Raw genomic sequence first — 21,096 nt, 5'->3', positions numbered from 1 at the left:
CAATAAATTCAAATTTTAAAAAAGTGAGCTCTGGAACCAAGTTGCTTGGGTTTGGATCCTGGCTGTGCCACCTCCTAGTTGTGTGACTGATCTTACTCTCTCTGTATCATATGTTGTTTTTTTTTAATATTTTAATTGATTTTTTACAGAGAGGAAGGGAGAGGGATAGAGAGTTAGAAACATCGATGAGAGAGAAACATGGATCAGCTGCCTCCTGCAAACTCCCTACTGGGGATGTGCCCGCAACCAAGGTACATGCTCTTGACTGGAATCGAACCTAGGACCTTTCAGTCTGCAGGCCGATGCTCTATCCACTGAACCAAACCGGTCAGGGCTGTATCATATGTTTTTATTGATTTTAGAAGAAGGGAGTGGGAGAGAGAAACATCAGTACCCCAACTGGGGACCAAACCTACAACCTTGGCAAGTGCTTTGACCAGGAATCAAGCCGGGACCTTTTGGTGCACAGGATGATGCTCAACCAACTGAGTCACACTGGCCAGGACTTGTATCTTCATTTTAAAATTAGGAATTAAAAATAGCTCCTACTTCAAAGATAGTTGACAAGATTCATTGAATTAGTATAAATGAAGTGTTTGGTTCAGTGCTGGGCATATATAGTAATTGTTTGTATTAATACCATTATAGTAACACTAGAGGCCTGGTGCATGTTTTTGTGCACTGGTGGGGTCCCTCGGCCTGGCCTATGGGGAGAAACCAGGCAGTCTGACATCCCCCAAGGAGTCCTGGAGTGCAAGAGGGCACTCTGCAAATTGAGCATCTGCCCCCTGGTGGTCAGTGCCCGTCATAACTACCAGTCACTTAGCCTTTTATGTACTATATATAGATTCCTATTACTAATAATAGAGTGGGGAAGAGGTTCAGGAACAGTCTGTGAACAATGAAATAACAGATTTTTGCACACATGGAAATGTACTTGACACTGGCGAACAAAATATGAAGACACAATCTTTTTATTCTTCTGAAATGTCTCTTGTAACTTAATTTCACATAACTTGTTATCAACGACACAGCTTTGGGAGTGTGAGAAATATGCCAGAACTGAGCTAACATGTAGCTTTCTGAGACCACAGCTACAGAGAGGAGCCTGCCTGAGCTGGTTCCCAGGCCAGGTAACCAGACCGCTCAGGCCAGGTAACCAAACCCCTCGAGGGTTTCTGTCACAGCCCCATCATTTCAACAGAAGCCCAGGTGGTTAATCACAGGTTCCTGGTGTTCAGGCGACCCCGTTTTCACATGTCTAGCCTGTTGGTAGGAACATTTCAATTCCAGATAATCCTGAGTGCATAACCCTGGATGCTGATGAGGTTTTCAGTGTTGGTTGAGACTGATGTGCAGAGAAATGAAGGGAAATTGGTGTGAGCCATTAACGGAAGGTAGGTTCAGCCTATTGATTGTGCTGCTATCAATGAGAAATGCCTGTGGGCACTCACCTGGGCCCAGGGAGAGCTCCCAGAGACATTTCCCTTTTTTGGAGCTGATGTGGTTGGACAGGCCTTTGTGGTTCTTACTGTGACTGTAAGATGCAGTTCAGCAACAACCATCGGGGGAACTTTGAAAAACCAGTGTGGCCCTGACTAGTTTGGCTCAGTGGATAGAGCGTCAGCCTGCGGACTGAAGGGTCCCAGGTTCGATTCCAGTCAAGGGCATGTACCTTGGTTGCGGGCACATCCCCAGTAGGGGGTGTGCAGGAGGCAGCTGATGGATGTTTCTCTCTCATCGATGTTTCTAACTCTCTATCCCTCTCCCTTCCTCTCTGTAAAAAATCAATAAAATATATTTTAAAAAAGAAAAAAAAAAGAAAAACCAGTGTGCTACAGGTACATGGTGTGCCCAGGGCCATACTGTGAGGTCAATATTGGTTTGCTATTCACCTGTGAGCCAAATTAATTACTATTCAGAAATGCCTTCTGATCCAGCAGCCAACGTGGTGTTTTGGAAAGGAACTGTAGACGTCTCCCACATCAGCCCAAATAGAATGAAGTGAAATCCAGTTCTGTCTCCATCACATGGCTCCTGACCATTTGGCAAGAGGTATTTATGGTCTTTATATCAAAAGGCTTTGCTCCCCAAACTAAAACCCTGAGGTGTGACTATCAGGAAGCAAATGTTAACGGCATTCTGACTTATCACTGCAGGCTTTTTTCTCATCTGCCCATGACCAAGCTGTTTTAAACTGTTCCGGAGTGTTCCAAGCATCCTCGCCCCTCTTTGATCTTTTCTCACTACCCTCTTCTTCAAGTGAGAAGCAAAGGTCAGTGGAAACATAGTTGAAGGGTTGGGAAGACAGAAAAGAGATGAAAAAGAGAAAACCTTGTCCTCCTAACCCTGTGCTTTTAGGTCCAAGGCAAAATCGGAAAGGACAGTGGTATCCCCTGGCCTCAGAGTCAGCTGTTGTGGCCTCTGGTCTGAACCCAGGATTGAGAACTAGTGGCAAGTCTACACTTGGGTCTGAAATGCTACTCAGCAGACACTAGAAGACCCGCCACCTTTGGTTTAGCGATGCCCTCTGGTGGGTGCTATTGGCTGGGTGACCACACTCAGCAAGTGCAGTGGGTCTTTTCACTTGGCACCTGGGCCATAAGGACTGGACTGGAGTCCAGGGGCAGGTGGTTCAGGGCGCCGTCCCCATACAGCTGCAGGCTGTTGCGGGCGATCAGCTCCCTGGCCATGAGCACGAAGACTTCGTCTATGTTCTTGGACTCCTTAGCTGATGTCTCCAAAACAGCAAGGAGGCCGTATTTCTCAGCCAGCGTGCAGGCATCCTCGAACAGAACATGCCGTTTCTCCCACAGGTCACATTTGTTCCCTGGGAGTGAGAGAGAAGCAAATATTGCATTGAGTAACTTAATCTGATTTTTAAAAAATGAACTTTAGAAAAAACATCTTAGTTCAGCAATATGCATGCATGCACTTCTTCCCAAATAGTACTTGAGGCCAAATTTAATGAAAATGAAACCACAGATGAATGGAAACAGAGCCACTATCTTAATTCACTGTTCTTAAGATCTTTAAGAGCGGTGAGGAATGGACCAGAGGTGTGTACTATTGGCTGGGACAGGTGGAGCCTCCGTATTCTTGGGAGGGGCCATCTCTCCTACGTGTGACAAGGTAAGAAGGTGCCAGAGCGATTCCCTCTTGCTTCTCTCTTCTCCCTTCAGATCTCGTTCCTCTTTCTCCCTAACTACAAAGTGTTGGACACCGAGATAGAATCTGGTCGAGCTGGAACTTGTGGTCAGGATTTCTTGGGTTGAAGCTGTGGGATGTATAATGAAGGACTTATATTGTTAGTTGTAATTTGCATACAACAAAATGCACAGACTGGACACTCAGTGGGTCTTGATGAATGTGTACCAAGTATGCAAGTGGTTTGAGATTATCCACTAGAGTGAGACCATTGCAAGACCATGCAGTTCTGCTCTCAGGTATGTACCCAAGGGAAGTATGAGCCCATGTGCATCCATAAACATACAAGATCCTTCAGAGCAGCAATTTTCCTAATTGTCCCAACTGAAAACAACTCGAATGTCCATCACCAACAGAAGGGAGAAATGAAAGAAGCTTAGACAAAACGACGCTCGGTACAATGCCATTTATAGAAGGTTCAAAAACAATAGCAAAGTAGAACGGCTGATAAAGAAAATGGGGCGATGTCATAAAAGCCATGATGGGGTTACTTTGGGGGAGAAGATGAGGCAATTGGGAGGGACAGGAAGGGGAGCTGGGGGGCAGGGTGCATTCTTTCTTGACCCAGGTGGTGTTTACACAAGCGTTCCCCTTGTGATATATCAGTGTTTGCATACTTTTCTCTCTATGCATTATGTCCCAATAAAAAAGGTTGAAAAAATACTTTCTCCTAGAGAGTCGGCAGACAGATCTGTTGTGGGGGGAGGGCGGTGTTCAGTGAGGTGGATGGATTGAGCAAAAAGGAAAAAAAGGGAACTCATGGACATGGACAACAGTGTGGTGATTGTGAGGGAGGATGGGGGAGGTGGAAGAAGGTATAAGGGGGATAAATGGTGATGGAAAAAAGAAGAAAAGAAAAAGAAAAAATACTCAGCATCATAGGCACCAGCCCGGTCATTGACAAAGCTAGATTTTTATCATAATTCTCCCCAAATAAGGTTAAATCCAAGGGCTATTACCCTTCCTGGGACTGTGGTAGGCCAGAAAATGGTCCCTAAGACACATGGTTCTACCCCCTGGGAGTTGTAAATGTTACTTTATCTGCAAAAATATTTGCAGATATGATTAAGTTAAGAATCTTGAGCCCTAGAGATAATGCTGGATTAGCTGGGTGCAATCATGTGTAGTCTTACACGAAGGAGGTAGAGGGAGACTTGAGTACACACACAGAGGAGGTGATGAGAAGTCAAGGCAGCCTCGAGCCCAGAACACTGACAGCCACTGGAGGAGACAAGAACACATTCTCTCTTAGAGCCTCCAGGGGAACATGGTCCTGCTGACACCGTGATTCCAGCCCAGGGATACCGACTTCAGATTTCTGGCCTCCAGAACGGAGTGAGAACACGCTTCTGTTGTTTTTACTAGTAGGCACTTGGTTTATGGTAATTAGCAGCTACAGGGAACTAACTCAGGTATGTAGCTTCAAGAAAACTATGCGTTTTTATAGCTTGTGAGGTTTAAGTTCAGGGTATAGCCCTGCTTCTAGAAGAAAGGTGTGAGAGTCCCTTGGTTGGGACAGGGATGCTTCCAGAGGAGGAATCCTGAGCCAGGAGTCTCGGCCACCCCTCACCCTGATCTGTGGCTTCTGGGCTGCTTGCACTGGTTCTGACTGCTCCTCCCACCTGCCCCAGGGCCACCCCTGGTTAACTGACTGTCCCCTGTTCTGCCTCCCAACAGCTGGTGGTGGCACACCTCAGGAAAAGCCAGGACACCTGGTGGGAGGGAAAGAAACATGTGCTTGCTCCAGCAGTTTGAGTCTTTGCTCGCTAAGTGTTCTGTGTGGACACCAGAGATGCATGGGCCCTGCCCCCGAGAAAGGGGTTCTTCATCTTGTTAGGGAGGCAAGAGAGACACTTGGACAATTTAAGAGCCAAATGGCCCTAGCTGGTTTGGCTCAAGTGGCTAAAGCATCGACCTGAGGACTGGAGGGTCCCAGGTTCGATTCCGGTCAAGGGCACATGCGTGGGTTGTGGGCTCGATCCCCAGTGTGGGGCATGCAGAAGGCAGCCGATCAATGATTCTCTCTCATCATTGATGTTTCTGTCTCTCCTCTCCCTTCCTCTCTGAAATCAATAAAAATATGTAAAAATATGCCCTGACCAGTTTGGCTCAGTGGCTAGAGCAGGGGTGGGCAAACTTTTTGACTTGAGGGCCACAATGGGTTCTTAAACTGGACCGGAGGGCCGGAACAAAAGCATGGATGGAGTGTTTGTGTGAACTAATATAAATTCAAAGTAAACATCATTACATAAAAGGGTACGGTCTTTTTTTTTTTTAGTTTTATTCATTTCAAACGGGCCGGATACGGCCCGCGGGCCGTAGTTTGCCCACGGCTGGGCTAGAGCGTCGGCCTGTGGACTGAAGAGTCCCGGGTTCAATTCCAGTTAAGGGCATGTACCTTGGTTGCAGTCACATCCTCAGTGGGGGGTGTGCAGGAGGCAGCTGATCGATGTTTCTCTCCCATCAATGTTTCTAACTCTATCCCTCTCCCTTCCTCTCTGTAAAAAATCAATAAAATATATTTAAAAAAATATGTAAAAATAAATAAAGAGCCAAATGCCCTGGCCACCGGCTCAGTTGATTGAGCATTGTCCCATGCACCGAGGGCTTGCCAGTTCGATTCCAGATATTCCAGATGAGGGCACAGGCCCAGGTTGCGGGCTTGTCCCTGGTAGGGGGTGTGCAGAAGGCTGCTACTGATGTCTCTTTTCCTCTCCCTCTCTCTCTAAAATCAACAACATTTAAAAAATAAAAAAGAGCTATACAAGAATTTGCCCATCCAACACAGGCCATGAAACAACACATCCTAAGGACCAGGTGAATGGTACAAGTTGTTAGCCTTACAGGTGTACCATCCCTTATCCACATTTCCCAAATCCAAAAAACTCTGAAACCACTACATTTTTTTGGTAATTTATCTGACAGTAAAATCTGCCCTACACTGGCCATTTGAAGTTTTTATTCAACCTTCTTTGTATGACCATATATTTCACTGCATATATATTAATGCATTTGACCATGGGATGTTGCCCCAGACACTACTGAGGGTGTTAGGTAACATAGCATGCACCCTCCTAAGATTCAACAAATTCTGGACTCTGAAATCTTTGGCCTTCAGGGTTTTCACTGAGAGACTGTAGACCTGTAACTGTAAAAGAATTTCAGTGGCCCTAGCTGGTTTGGCTCAGTGGATAGAGTGTCGGCCTGCGGACTGAAGGGTCCCAGGTTCAATTCTGGTCAAGGGCACATGCTCAGGTTTCGAGCTTGATTTCCCATAGGGGTTGTGCAGGAGGCAGCTGATCAATGATTCTCATCATTGATGTTTCTCTCTCTCTCTCTCTCTCTCTCTCTCTCTCTCTCTCTCTCTTCCTCTCTCTCCCTCTCCCTTCCTCTCTGAAATCAATAAAATATATATATATATATATTTATTTAAAAAAAGAGTTTCAGTGAAAGGTTTGCCCAAGATCCTAAGGGGACAAATATCAGATACTGAAGAAAGTTATGAGACAGAGCAGCCAGTATAGCCTACAGAAGGATGTTGGCTTCTTGACCCCTCACTCTGATAGAAGGTCTGAAGGGTTAGATCAGGAACAGAGCTGAGGGGACAAGAAAAAGATACGAGGCCAGTCAGCCATCTCCGGAAGAAAGCAGGAGCCTTGTCAGTCGGGTTCAGGAATTTGTGTGTTATCTGGGGGAGCATGGGAGACCAGCGAGGATTTTAAACAGAGGAACATCACATCACCGAGGAGCTGAGCTTCCTGAGAGTGGCTGGAGGGGGAGGAACAGTAGGAATCAACGCATAGCCATCTCTTTGCCATTTGTGTGGTGGGAAGTGGCTGCCAGGGGCTGGGGTAGACAGAATGGAAAAATAGTGAAAGAGACGGGAACACTTCCATAAGGGAACAAGACATTTGACTTTTCTAGATTAAGGCACGGAGGCCAATGACAGAAAACAGAAAGCCCCCTCGTATTAGCCCTGGGGTGATGGGGACATGTCCAGGTCATCTTTAGGGGCATTTCTAGAATCAATTAAGAACTGGGGCAGTGTGGCTCATTTGGTTGGGCATCATTTTGTGCACCAAAAGGCTGCAAAACGAAAACAGTACTAGAGAAATAACAGAAACATTAACACTTCTCTCTGAATGTACAATAGGACTGCTCATATTTCCAGCTGCAAGTTCACTTTGTGTAGTTGAAGTTCCTGTTTTGATGTTGGTGTGTTAAGATTCACTTAGGGTCTTAACAGGTCTAAGAAGTCATTCAAGCCCTGGTGTGACTCAGTTGTTTGGGCATCATCCAGTGTGCTAAGAGGTCACCATTTTGATTCCTAGTCAAGGTACATGCCCAGGTTACAGGCTCGACCCCCAGTAGGGGGCGTGCAGGAGGCAGCCCATCAATGTTTCTCTCTTCCTCTCTCAAAAATCAATAAAAACTTTTTTTTTTTTTTTAAAGAAGTCATTCAGCCCTGGCTGGCTTGGCTCAGTGGATAGAGTGTCAACCTGTGGACTGAAGGGTCCCAGGTTCGATTCCGGCCGAGGGCACATGCCTGGGTTGTGGGCTTAATCCCCAGTGGGGGACTTGCAGGAGGCAGCCCTGATCAAAGATGTTTCTCTTTCATCGATGTTTCTATCTCTCTATCTCTCTCCCTTTCTCTCTCTCTAAAAATCAATAAAAACATTAAAAAAAATAAAGAAGTCATTCAAGTGTGTGTCGGGTGTGTCAGTTACATTCATCTGAATGGCTCCCTCAGGGGTTTGGGGCCGCTGCCTGGGAACCTCAGCCTACAGAGTACTTTCTGTGTGGTCTGCACAGACTGTGCAGCAAACCAGCTGGGGCTCCTGCACGTAGAGAAACTCTAGGGTGGGGCCTTGGGATCTGTATTCTTTTTTTTTTAAATATATTTTATTGATTTTTTACAGAGAGGAAGGGAGAGGGATAGAAACATCGATGAGAGAGAAACATCGATCAGCTGCCTCCTGCACACTCCCTACTGGGGATGTGCCCGCAACCAAGATACATGCCCTTGACCGGAATCGAACCTGGGACCCTTCAGTCTGCAGGCTGACGCTCTATCCACTGAGCCAAACCGGTTAGGGCGGATCTGTATTCTTAACAAGTTCACACCACCCCCTCTCATTTCCAAGTGAATCTGATGGAATTTCTGGGCCAGATGCTTTCTGAGGCCCTCTTACCATTTGCACTTTATGATTTCATGCTTCCCTGCCACCGGAAACACACAAAAAGCTGAGTGTCAGCAGAGGGGGGCCAATAAAACAAAGTTAAACCCTTTGAAAACTCCATACCGATCAGCATAATGACCAGGTTCGCAGCTCCGTATTTTTCTATCTCGTGAATCCAGTGAGGAACGGACTCAAAGGTGGACCGCCGGGTCAGGTCGTAGGCGATGATGGCCGCGTGGGCGCTGCGGTAGTAGCTCTGGGTGATGGTCCGGAAGCGCTCCTGGCCTGCGGTGTCCCACACCTGCATCTGGAGACGGGCGGGAAAGGGGATGGCATCAGGAGCTCCCACACCCGATGGGGACTTGCTCCCTGAGTTGCCTGCAAAATGCAGTTTCCTGGGTTTTACTTGGAGATATCCAAATTCAGGAGGTCTGGGCTGGGGCACAGGAGTCTGTTGTTCCAGTTGCACCCCAGGGTAATTTGGATGGGCTCTCAGGTTGGGAGCCACCACCTCCGGGACGCTTAGTCGGAGAGTGAGACCCAATGTCCTGGGGTCTGGTGTTCTTTCCCCTTTGCATCGCAATCATCCCTTCCTCCAGATTTTGGGCCTTATCTCTTGACCCTGCCCAGTGCTATTAACACTGGAAGAGGAAGTAATGTTGGCTGGACTGTTTTGATTTTAAAGGACCACTCCACTGTTTATGTTCAGGAGTATCCTCATAATATCACCTCCTAAACCACCATCCCAAGCAATAGCGCCAATTTATACACTTAACAGTGTCTTGGGTACCTGTTTCTTCATATACTTACATTATTTACAAAATTTATTTATTTATTTAAAAATATATTTTATTGATTTCAGAGAGGAAGGAAGAGAGATAGAAACATCAATGATGAGAGAGAATCATTGATTGGCTGCCTCCTGCACATCCCCTACTAGGGATTGAGCCTGCAACCCGGGCGTGTCCCCTGACTGGAATCAAACCATGACCTCCTGGTTCATAGGTTGATGCTTAACCATTGAGCCATGCCAGCCAGGCACAAAATTTATTTTTTAAATAAAGTTTGCAAACATATACAAGACTAGAGAGAATAGAGCAATGAACCCTCATATACCTATCATTCCAGATTCAATAACTTATATATAAAACCCTAATATGCAAATTGACCCCAGGGGAGTTCGACAGGAGACCCATCACTCGCTCACTATAATGTGCGCTGACCACCAGGGGGTGGCATGGAACAAAGAAAGGCCCTGGCCGGCAGCCGGAAGGCCCTGATCAGCCCTGATTGCAGGCCAGGCCTAGGGACCCTACCCATGCATGAATTTTGTGCACCGGGCCTCTAGTTATTCAATAATTATCAAGATTTTGCCACTTTTGCTACATCTAGCCTGTTCTGTTGATTTCTTTGTTTTTATTCTTTAATGTTTTTAAATCCTCATCTGAGGATATTTTTTCCATTGATTTTTTAGAAGAGTGAAGAGGAGGGAGGGAAGGGGGGGAAAGAGAGAAAGAGAGAGAGAGAGAGAGAGAGAGAGAGAGAGAGAGAGAAATATCTATGTGAGAGAGATACATTGACTGGTTGCCTCCCGCACTTCCATATGTGCCCCAACCAGGGCTAGGGATTGAGTCTGCAACCGAGGTACATGCCCTTGACCCGGAATTGAACCCTCTAACCACTGAGCTCCCAGCCAGGGCTCTTTGAAGTATTTTATTTATTTTTCTTGTCTGCAGTATCATACATGATCATCCAACTGCCTCTAGAATGTTCACACCTGTTACTGCAAATTCAAAGCCCAGGAAGAACTCCTCCTGGGATTTACTTTAGGTCAGTGAGGTATTACTTTATTTTATTTTATTTACTTATTTTTTATAATTTTTAAAAAAATATATTTTGATTTTTTTACAGAGAGGGAGGGAGAGGGATAGAGAGTTTGAAACATCGATGAGAGAGAAACATCAATCAGCTGCCTCCTGCACAGCCCCTATTGGGGATGTGCCCGCAACCAAGGTACATGGCCTTGACCGGAATCGAACCTGGGACCCTTCAGTCCGCAGGCTGACGCTCTATCCACTGAGCCAAACCGGTTAGGGCAGTGAGGTATTACTTTAAAGCAAATCCCAGACTTCATGTCATTTCATCCCTACTTACATTGACGTACATCCCTATAAAAACGGACATTTTCTTTCATAACCACAATGCCATTATCACTAATAAACTTTTTGATAACTCCTTGATATTATTTAATGCCCAGTCTATATGGAAATTTTCCTAATTGTCTCCAAAATGTATTTTTACAAAATCAGGATCCCAAACAAGATCCATTTATTACACTTTTACCCACACTTTTCGATCTTTTCTAATCAAATGGGTAAAAGACAGTATCTTACCGTTAGCTTATTGTTTATTTAATTATGAATGAGGACGGGCACCTTTACATAAATGTATGAGCTCATTCTTATACAGTTTGTGAAACAGCAGTTTTGTTCAATCTGTGAATAGCCTATTTTTTTATGTGTGTGCTTGGCTGTTTAGCTTTTTTTCTTAGCTATTTATCAGGGCTCTTTTCACGTTAAAGCAATTAGCCATTTGTCAAGTCCCATATATGCAAATATTTCTTTCCAAGTGTCATTCATCTTTTGACTTGGTTCAGAGTGTTTTTGACTATGTAGAAATGTTATCTTTATATAGTTACATAGAAATATATACATCTGACCTTGAGATAGTTAGATTGAGCAGTATTTTCCCTTATGGCTTCTGGGCTTCTTGTCTTTTTCACATTATTTATTTATTTTTTATTGTTGACACTATTACAGACATCCTGGGTTTCTCGTCTTACTGCAAAGCCCAATTTCCTCATTCCACTGTGATAAAAATGAATACACCTATGTTTTTTCCTGGTACTTTTATGATTTCATGTTTTACATTCAAATCTTTTATTCCTCAGGCATGTGCTTCGGGGTTAGGAACTCTGGCTAAACTAGGGGGAGCGAACCCAGGCCCCACTGACCTTCACTTTCTTGCCGTCGATCTCCAGGGAGCGCACAGTGAAGTCCACGCCGATCGTGTTCTGCTGTGTCTCCGTGTAGACCCCGGATTTGAAATGCTGCACCACACACGTCTTCCCCACGTTGGAGTCCCCGATGAGGATGACCTTGAACAAATAGTCGAAGTTCTCATCTGCTGCCCTGGCTGAGCTGGAGAACTGCATGGCGCTGCCTCCCTGGAGTGGAGCTGGGAAGAAAAGGAGGGGTTCAGCGTCTCTTTAGTAAGCACGACCAGGCGCAGGCCCAGGCGCTGTTCAAGGCACTTGGGGTCCAGGACAGGACAAGGCAGGGAGGTCGTTGCTTTCATTGCACTAACATCCTCCTGGGCCCTGGCTGGTGTGACTCAGCGGATAGAGCGTTGGCCTGTGGACTGAAGGGTCCCGGGTTCAATTCCGGTTAAGGGCACAGTGGGCTCCATCCCCAGTAGGGGGCGTGCAGGAGGCAGCCAATCAATGATTCTCTCTCATCATTGATGTTTTTTCTCTCTCCCCTCTCCCTTCCTCTCTGAAATCAATAAAAATATTGGTTGAAGGACACTAATTACTGGTCAGGTACAAGAGAGCTGCCCCCCTAAGCTCAAACCTGCCTTAGGTGGGTGGACATTACTTTAGGGGTACCCTCAGGATGAAGAGGTCCTACTGACATTCTCTGCTGGGCTACCCAGTCATCACAGTCAGATGACAGCATTGGTGGAAATCCTGGTCATTGAGACCAGGGGCTCCGTGCCCCATGGAGTGCCCACTCAGCAGGAGGATGGCAGAGGAGATGCCCACAGGAGTGTTTTTCCTGCCATTCTTCAGTTGATAGACATGCCTGGCTTTTCACGTGGGAGAAGGACTCCAAATGTCCAGGCAACCAGCAACAAAGGACTGACAAGGTCGGACAGAGAAGTCAGTTTAGGGAAGAGTGACATGGTCTTTTTCTTTCAGCTCGCACCTACTTTTCCTTGATGAGGAAATTAGGGTTTTGAGAAAATCCAAAAAGAAAACTGTAGTGGGGATGTTTATGGCATACTTCACCATAAGCTGGAAAATAAAGTTTCTAAATGACAGTGTTTCCCACACGAACTAATTCTATCAAAATTATTTGGGGAGATAATTAAAAATACATATTCCCCAAGCCCATCCCAGATCTGCTAAAGATATTTAAAAACCTGTGTACACATACATGCACGCACTCTCCAGGTGATTCTGATGCCTGCCCAGCCAGGGTTGGAAAACACTGATCCACACAATCACTCGCCTGAATTTTATTCTCACCGTCAGCGTGTCTGCCCAACCATTCACCTACGCTTCAACATCACTGAGCATGAGGAACTCACTACCCATGCAAAAATCCGTTCTGTGTGCGCAGCTCTAACTTACCTGGGGCTGAAATCTATCTCCCAGGGTTCCATCTGTTGACCCTCGTGCTATGCCAGGACTGGGCAGATTCCGATTCCACATGCCAGCCCATCAGATATTTGGAGCGCCAAGCATATCTCCTCCAGGCAAATATCCTCAGGCCCTCAAAGGTTCCTCAAAGACTATCGTCTTGGGTCTCCTCATAAAAATCCATGAAACCTACCCCCATTGGATGATTAAAGTTGATGTGCTGCACTGCAAGTTGCTCCTGCCATACGATACCCTTCTTCACTTCCCCCCAGTTGTACTTTTTGGTTTTCTTTAAAGTCATGGAAAAGGACAAATCTGTATTGTTATACAAATTAAAATGCACACAGATATCCAGCCTATAGAAACCCCATGCTTCTCTCGCCTCCAAAACACCTGTGGCTCAATGATCCAGCAGACGGTGGACACCTGCAGCCACTTTGTTTCCCCTCTGACCTTTCAGATAAAGAAAGCCATTCCACTTCCGTGTCTCATCACCATAACTTGAGCTGAAATCTTCCTCCTCTGCCTCACCCCACCCCAGGAAGTCCTCAGAATTTCCACGAAAGCCCCTTGAACTCAGCCTGCACGTCCTGCAAGGAGAACGCAGTGTCCGCCTGGGACGCCCTCCATCCTGCATCCGGTAGCCTCCACCCTCCCGGGTCACCGGTCGCCTACCTGTCGCGCTCTCACTTCTGCTAGCGGGAAAGGTTTTCTTTTTCTCCTTGTTTTCCTTTTCAGCCCGTAGGGCCCCTTCTTCCTGCTGCCTCGCTGCGCGGTGGGAACTGTAGTTCTGTCCCCAGGTGCCAGGTTTGGCGGCCTGAGAAAGTGAAAGGAAGTGGAAGCCCTCCCACTGCCACTGAGCCCGCAGCTGCCGTTGGGCATGGAGCACAGGTGAGGCGCTGGCCAGCATTGGCCGCCCAGAGTCTGAACATTCGTCATCTTGCAAAGCCAGTTAACTGAGCCAATACCTATAAACCACCCGGTTCCTTCTTTCTACTCACTTTCTCTTATGCAGCTCCACCCCTCCCCCCATTTTTCCTAATGTCCCTTCTTTGGCTGGGGTGGGGGCTCCAGTGGCGAGAATACAATGTAAGGATACAGAGCTGGGTCTTGAGTCTTTGCATTGTCTTGTGGATTCGAAGTACTGTTCTTGAGGAGCCTCTAAGACAGTGGTTCTCAACCTTTTGGCCCTTTAAATACAGTTCCTCATGCTGTGACCCAACCATAAAATTATTTTCGTTGCTACTTCATAACTGTAATGTTGCTACTGTTATGAATCCTAATGTAAATATCTGATATGCAGGATGGTCTTAGGCGACCCCTGTGAAAGGGTTGTTCGATCCCCAAAGGGGTCGCGACCCACAGGTTGAGAACCGCTGTTCTAAGAGAAAGGAGGTGTTCCAAAGAGAAGATTAAAAAACGAAAATAACTTTGCATTTGTACAGAAGAAAGAGCTGAAAAAGCATTTGTTTCTTTCCCTCACATGCTCAACCACAGAACAGAGGTTAATTTCTAGGTCTGAGGAAACAGGGTTTACCAGGCCCCGATGCTGGCACAAGAGACAAAGTCGGGGTGAATTTTCCTTAGTTTTCCCCCTGCAGAGTCTGGGAGGGTCGCTGGTTCTCAGACCATAGGATTAGATTTTCTCCACTGAGGAGAAGGTAACATTTGGCAGTTAAGCCGTGTAGGTACAATATGCAAAACAGAGACATCCTGTTTATAAAATATTTAAATTGGTATAGTGTTTTCAAACCGTGGGCTGAGACCTAGCCCTGAGTCCTGAAATCAGTTTTAGTGGGTTGCAACCAGCATTTTTACAGAAAAGGTTCGCAAAAAAAATTCCAGAATGTATCTCATGTAATCAGGCTCAGGATTGTTCTGTGAAATGTTTGGGTCCGTTGCAGACCTGCCTGTGTATAGGGGGGCGGGGGAGGGAGGTAAGGTAAAATGCATTTGGTCTAGAAAGATTGAGAAGCCCTGCAACAGAGGACAATTTATTCAATACCCAACAACACCTTTTCCCCACGATTCCTTCAGATGATCTTTAAAATATGATTTATTTTGCTCCGAATTCCACTTACAGGTAAATTGCGGGGAACTGCTCCTTTGAATAAAATAACCTCAATGCTGGCAGGTAGAGCAAGAAAACAAAAGACCCTGCCACAGGCTGCTGCAGCCGACTGCTGAGAGCCATGGTCATAGGTATGTGACTAGGAAATGAAATGTAGGTCAAGACCCACCACAAATGTATGGGCAGGGGCGGGAAATAAAACCCATTAAATGTCAATGTCAATGAAGTTAGCCATCACAAATGTTTTCTTCTCCCGGTAATGCTTACTGTTAAAGAAAAAAAAAAAAAGTCAGCGGACTCAGACTCACTGCTTGGAGAACATCTAGAGTAACATCAAATGGTGGTAAAATGTCCAGATGGTTATGGAAGCCAAGGAGAGATTCGGCCTCTCCCTACTCCGACCTTCTCCGTCAGTATGACTATCAGTGCAAAGAGCATAGCTTGGGCCACGGGGAAAAGGCTTTCTGGGTGGTGGTGGTGGCGGCCAGGTTATATACTTACTTTATATACACGCATATACATATATACACATGTATTTCACAATTTATACATTTTACCATTTTAACCATTTTAAGGGTATCATTCTGCCCTAGCCAGTATGGTTCAGTGGATAGAGCATCAGCCCGCAGACTGAAGGGTCCCGGGTTTGATTCTGGTCAAGGGCACGTACCTCAGTTACAGACTAGATCTGGACCCTGGTCAGGGTGCCGGCAGGAGGCAACCAGTTGATGTTTCTCTCTCACATCGATGTCTCTCTCTCTCTGTCTGTCCCCCTCCCACTCTCTCTAAAAATCAATGGAAAAATATCCTCTGGTGAGGATTAACAACAACAACAACAACAACAAATTAATTAATTAACTGTACTTTTCAATAGTATGACATACATATATTCACATTTTTTTAAATATATTTTATTGATTTTTTTTTTACAGAGAAGAAGGGAGAGGGATAGAGAGTTAGAAACATCAATGAGAGAGAAACATTGATCAGCTGCCTCTTGCACACCCCCTACTGGGGGTGTGCCCGCAACCAAGGTACATGCCCTTGACCGGAATCGAACCTGGACTTTCAGTCCACAGGCCAACGCTCTATCCACTGAGCCAAACCAGTTAGGGCTATATTCACATTTTTGTGCAATCATCACCACCATCCATCTCCAGAACTTTTTCGTTACCCCCAACCGAAACTCTATATCCATTAAACAGTAATCCCATTTTCCCTTCCTCCCAGCCCCTGGTAACCACTATTCTACTTTTTGTTCCTATGAATTTGATTACTCTAGGGACCACACATAAATGGACTCAAACAATATTTGTTTTTGTGTGTGGCTTATTTCACTTAGCATAACGTTTTCAAAAAGTTCACCCATGTTGTAGCATGTATCAGAATTTTATTCATTTTTAAGTGTGTAATATTCTACTATGGATTTTTTAAAAATAAAAGTGAAACCTTTGGATGGTTTATTGTTGCTCACGCTGATAGCACATTTCCCCAGATACACCCTTAGGTGACTAGAAACAAAACTACTACTGCATTGCACACATTCCCCTCCTCCCTTTTCTTTCAAAATTTCTTTCTGCGTATGTTTAAAATACATGTACAGTATACATTTGTAATGGCTAGATAACCTGTGGCTAGTCTCACAGCTCAGGAATGTTTCCTCCAGGACCTGGCAACCATCTTTGAAATGCAAACAACCAGGAAGATAGTGTCCCTAACACCCAGCTCCTGTGTAAGGGTAGGAGCTTAACTTTTTTTTAAGGGATTATAATTTTATTAAATCATCTGCAAAGGCTGCCCAAAATGGCGTCAGTTTAACAGCCTAACTTTTGTGGGCACCTTGCTCCAATCTGCAAGACTATCTCCTGTCCTAAAGGTATGGAAATTTGTTTCTCCTCTGGTTAAGCCAACACAGGTTTTGTCTCCCCAGTTTCCCTGATAAAGTTAGGATGGGTGACCTTGTCACGTCCTCTCATTTGAGAACATGCTTTTTAGTGGGTTGTCCTGGCTTGGCTATATAAAGGGGAGATTCCTTCTGTCTTTGCAATCTTAGTGCATTGCTTGTAAAGTGCATCACATTCTGGATTAAAGTTTATTTAATAACAAAACGGTTTCCTAGTCTATTACTTTTGTGGAAAGACTTCTGGGTTGGGAGTTTTTTGTTTTTTCCTCCTAATTATATTTCCCCAATAGTTTGAAAGCAGCCCAGAAGGACAGAGACCCTTGTTCAAAGTTAAGTGTTGTAAGACCTTTAATTTTTGCTTGAGGCCTCCAGGACCGGAACATTCATTTATTTGAGTAGGTGGGGTGAGACATAGAACAGTGAATGATACTGGTAGACTATGGGCAACTGTATTTAATTAAACAATCTAAAGCTTATGCCTTCGTGGCAGGTTAGTAGCACACTTAGCAACACGTTGCTTTCTATAAAAAAAAAAGAGCGATAAAGCTTTTTGAGAAAAAGGTGATGTATACATCATATCAAATTATATGTTATCTCTCCTTCACTGCTTTTTTCCCTAACATTCCTGGACCATATACTGCTCCCCCCACCCCGGCCCCCAACCCCCTGTCCCAGCTCCGCCCGCTGCTAGGAGCAGCCCCCGCCTACCCAGTCCCCCCGGCCTTCGCGGTCAGACTACAACTCCCAACATGCCACGGGGACCGCGCGGGTCACGTGGGCGCCCGGAAACCCTGGCCGCAGCGCTGGGGGTGAGGTGGCGGCGGAGGCGGGCAGCGGGCAACGGGACCAAGCGGAGTGAGCGGAGCAGCTGGTCGGAGAGCAGCGATTACTGCAGGTTTCGGGTGCGCGAGCCGCGGCCGTGGGGCTCATTCCTAGAAGGGGCCGACGCCGGGTGGGGGCGCCGCCACGGGAGGGCAGGTCCCAGGGTTTTCCAGGAGTCGGGAGGGCGAGGCGGAGATGCCGAGGGTGGCGGCCGGTGGGTGTGGCGCCGCGGGGCAACCGCGCACTCCTTCCACCGGGTGCCTGGCTCCTCGGGCCCCCCTCCTCCCCCGGTGCTGCGGGCCTGGCCGGCGGGGCGAGGACGGCAGCCGGAGGTCCGGGGAGGGCCGAGGGCCGCGCGGCGGGGGCTCCCGTGCGCCTCGCACTTTGCCGGGTGAAGGTGTCCTTTCCAGGCGGGAAGGGGAAGCGTTTGGGAAGGGTGTGCAGAGGCCGAAGAGGGAGGGGGGTGTTAGTGGGGACCCGGGTTTTGCTTCTTGGTGACATGGTCTCAGTCCAGGAATTGGGTCGAGTTACCGCATTCGCCATTCCCTCGGTGCTCTTATTTGCAGATGTGGTCTGTTTATTCTCACTTTTGACAAGAGGACAATGGGAATGTGTCCACGAGGCTTTCTGAAATAGGAGATGGTGGGTGATGTCACGGCAGCTTTTACTGAAACGTTCATAGGGGGGAGAATATGTTCCTGGGATGAGCAGAATCTCATTCTTAATTCCAACCCTCTTTCTTCCGTGTCTTGGTACTTGAATTATTTCTTTCCCACTCGTTGGCTGATTGCTGTGTGTCCGACTCTGTACTAGGGACTCTCTATACTTACCTCATGTGATTTCTTTTTCTTTTCTTTTTTCATGTGATCTTTAAATGAGAAATTTGAGGCTCAAAGAATTTAACTAGGTGGAGGGTCTTGGATTCCAACTCGAACTTTATATGCTTTTTTTTGTGGGCCACACGTGGCTTCAGGTGACATCATTCTCCTGTTACTTTTTGATTTCCATCAGAAGACCCAGAAGCAGCACTTTAAAAGTAAAGTCGGGGCAATATTTGTTGCTCTCTAGCTGTTAGGATCAAGTGTATCACTGAAGGTTTTATTTTGTCTCTATTCATTTGTGATAATGAAATGCCACAGCAACGACCATTAATTAGACTCTAGGAGAGGGAAATCTTGTGTTTGGAATGTGTTCAAAATAGGTGGGAAGAATGTGGTTTGGGGAACCTAGAATAAGATGAGAGAATTTACAGATAACTGCTAGGTATTTTACATTTGTGGTAATGAAACAATTTGAGAAGAGAGAACAATTACAGGAAGACTTGAGTTTTGAATAAAAGGATTTATGTGTTACAGGTAAACGGCTTCAAATGAGATAATGTGGGATAAAGAGACACTTGTATAAATGTTGATCATTGGGCTGCTAAATTACAGCATATACAATAGGTGAACTCACCTATCCATGTAATAGGTTTTCACCTACCTCTCTATACTTTGAGTACTTATAATATTTGTACTTTGCACATGTAAAAACCGAAGTCTAGAAAGGGAACTAATTGCGCATCTAGTGGCCTCATTTGAGAGTAGTGTGTAAGAGAACCACTGTTACTGATAAGGTGTATTTTTCCCCATCCTGGATTTATATGTTTTAAGTTTAAGGTGAGATATGTTATATTTTAACGTTTTCCTCGTATACAGTATAACCTAGGGGCTAGGGTCAGGTCTGGGTTTGATTATTCGCATCATCTTTTGAGAGAGAGATTACTTTCTAAAACCTGTTTTCTCATCTGTGAGATGTTATGAGAACTAAATGCATGAATGCATGGCAAGTACCTAGGACAGTGCCTGGCACTTTGAAAGCCTTCAGTGTTGGCCCTCAGTCAAAGAATCATTCATACAGAACATCTTTACTGATCGTTCTACATGTTCTGCTAGGTGCTGCGGATATAGCCTCCGGCTCAAGACAGATAAGGCCACTGCTTTTATAGAACTTACGGATGAACAATAAAGGGGTAAACAATTAAACCAGGTAATTACATTGGGAGAAATGTTATGAAGGGAAGAAACAGAGTGAGATGAGACAGGTAGTAGTAACTGAGGGAAACCATTTTTTTAAAAATATTTTATTGATTTTTTACAGAGAGGAAGGGAGAGGGATAGAGAGTTAGAAACATGGATGAGAGAGAAACATCGATCAGCTGCCACATGCCCTCGACCGGAATCAAACCTGGGACCCTTCAGTCCGCAGGTCAACGCTCTATCCATTGAGCCAAACTGGTCAGGGCCATTTTTTTTCTTTTTTGATGAAAGTTCAACTATTTTTAAAATCGATTTTTAGAGAGAGCGGAAGGGGAAGGGAGAGAGAGAGCAAAACATTGATATGAGAGGGAAACATCAATCTGCTGCTTCCTGCATGCCCCCTTGGGGGTGGGGGGAATAGAGCCCACAACCTGGGCATATGCCCCGTCCTGGAATTGAACTGGCAACCTTTTGGTGAATGGGAGTCGCCCAGCCCACTGAGTCACATTGGCCAGGGCTGAGGGAGGGAGGCCATCTAAAATAGAGTGATCAGGATAGGTCACTCTAGATTACTTTTGAGGACAAGCCAAGAAAAGGAAAGAGCAAGCCATTTGCAAAGAACTAGGAGAAAAACATTTCAGGCTGTGAAACAGCAAATGCAAAGACCCAAAGCAAGAAGGGAGCTTGGTGGGTTTAGGGCCAAGAAAGGGATTAGTGTGGGGAGGTGGGAGTGAGTGTGGAGTTAAGGTACTGGTGAGGGTGCAGAGCAAGGTGGGCAAGGAGTAGGAGGGGAGTGGGCAGCACCTCACTGTATACTGGCCAAGGATTGGACTGTCCTGTAGACTGGAATGTGGCAGCTTTGCAGATGAAGATGTGGATAGACCCCCCCCAACCTCTGATAAGTGAAGGAAGAAATGGTGCAGAATAGTGTGTGTCACATGCCATCTCTGTATGTGTGAATGTGAAGGCCTATCCTAGAATGTATAGGATGTGGAAGCAAGGGTGACGGAACAGGGAGTGAGATGTCACTGTTATGCCCTTTGCTGTCTTTTTTTTTTTTAACTTTTTAAACTTTTTTTTTATCCCTTTGCTATCTTGTGAACTTTCCACCTTATGCATGTAGAACCTATTGAAAACTAATTTTAAAAAAGCCCAATCTCAGTCATTGCTTAGGCGGCCCCCTCCTTTATCCTTAGGTTCTTTCTGCCAACCCCAGCTGTCAACTCTACTGCCCCCCACCCCTTAATCTCCCTACTATACAGGCTTGAAGGCCATGGCAAAGAGGTTTGTGTTTTTATCTGAGTCTTGGGAAGCCATCAAAGTGTGTTAAGCAGAGGAATGTTGGCTAACATATGCTTAAAGATATATTTCTGGCCCATGTGTGGAAAATGAGAGTGGGGGCTGGGTAGATGTAGAAACAGTGAAACCCACACAGGAGGCTGTGTGGTTGGCTTGGTGGGGGATATGGTGGT

The 21,096-nt window shown here is 45.9% G+C and overlaps 2 protein-coding genes and 1 non-coding gene across 4 annotated transcripts in view; 1 reads left to right on the top strand and 2 right to left on the bottom strand.

The window, feature by feature from the left end:
- Window positions 1-958: 958 nt before the first annotated feature.
- On the bottom strand, window positions 959-13,185 carry RAB19 (RAB19, member RAS oncogene family). Its single transcript, XM_023758895.1, has 4 exons — window positions 12,802-13,185; window positions 11,401-11,624; window positions 8,511-8,694; window positions 959-2,830 (listed from the first exon to the last, which is right to left on the bottom strand). The coding sequence occupies exons 2-4, from the start codon at window positions 11,599-11,601 to the stop codon at window positions 2,562-2,564; spliced, it is 654 nt and encodes a 217-aa protein (XP_023614663.1). The 5' UTR covers window positions 11,602-11,624; window positions 12,802-13,185; the 3' UTR covers window positions 959-2,561.
- On the bottom strand, window positions 10,112-10,222 carry LOC111827202. The gene has a single exon (XR_002830701.1).
- Window positions 13,186-17,567: 4,382 nt separating the features above from the next.
- SLC37A3 (solute carrier family 37 member 3) overlaps window positions 17,568-21,096 on the top strand; it is a 44,647-nt gene continuing 41,118 nt past the window's right edge. For both annotated transcript variants that reach the window (XM_023758877.1, XM_006094706.3), the window contains exon 1: window positions 17,568-17,686. The gene's annotated coding sequence lies outside the window, so the exon portion shown is untranslated. The remainder of the gene's footprint in view (window positions 17,687-21,096) is intronic.

This window comes from Myotis lucifugus, unplaced genomic scaffold (genome assembly GCF_000147115.1).
Source record: "Myotis lucifugus unplaced genomic scaffold, Myoluc2.0 scaffold_141, whole genome shotgun sequence".
In the NCBI taxonomy this organism is placed as follows: domain Eukaryota; kingdom Metazoa; phylum Chordata; class Mammalia; order Chiroptera; family Vespertilionidae; genus Myotis; species Myotis lucifugus.
The sequence above is the reverse complement of the archived record's forward strand: the minus strand, read 5'-3'. Positions and strand labels throughout refer to the sequence as shown.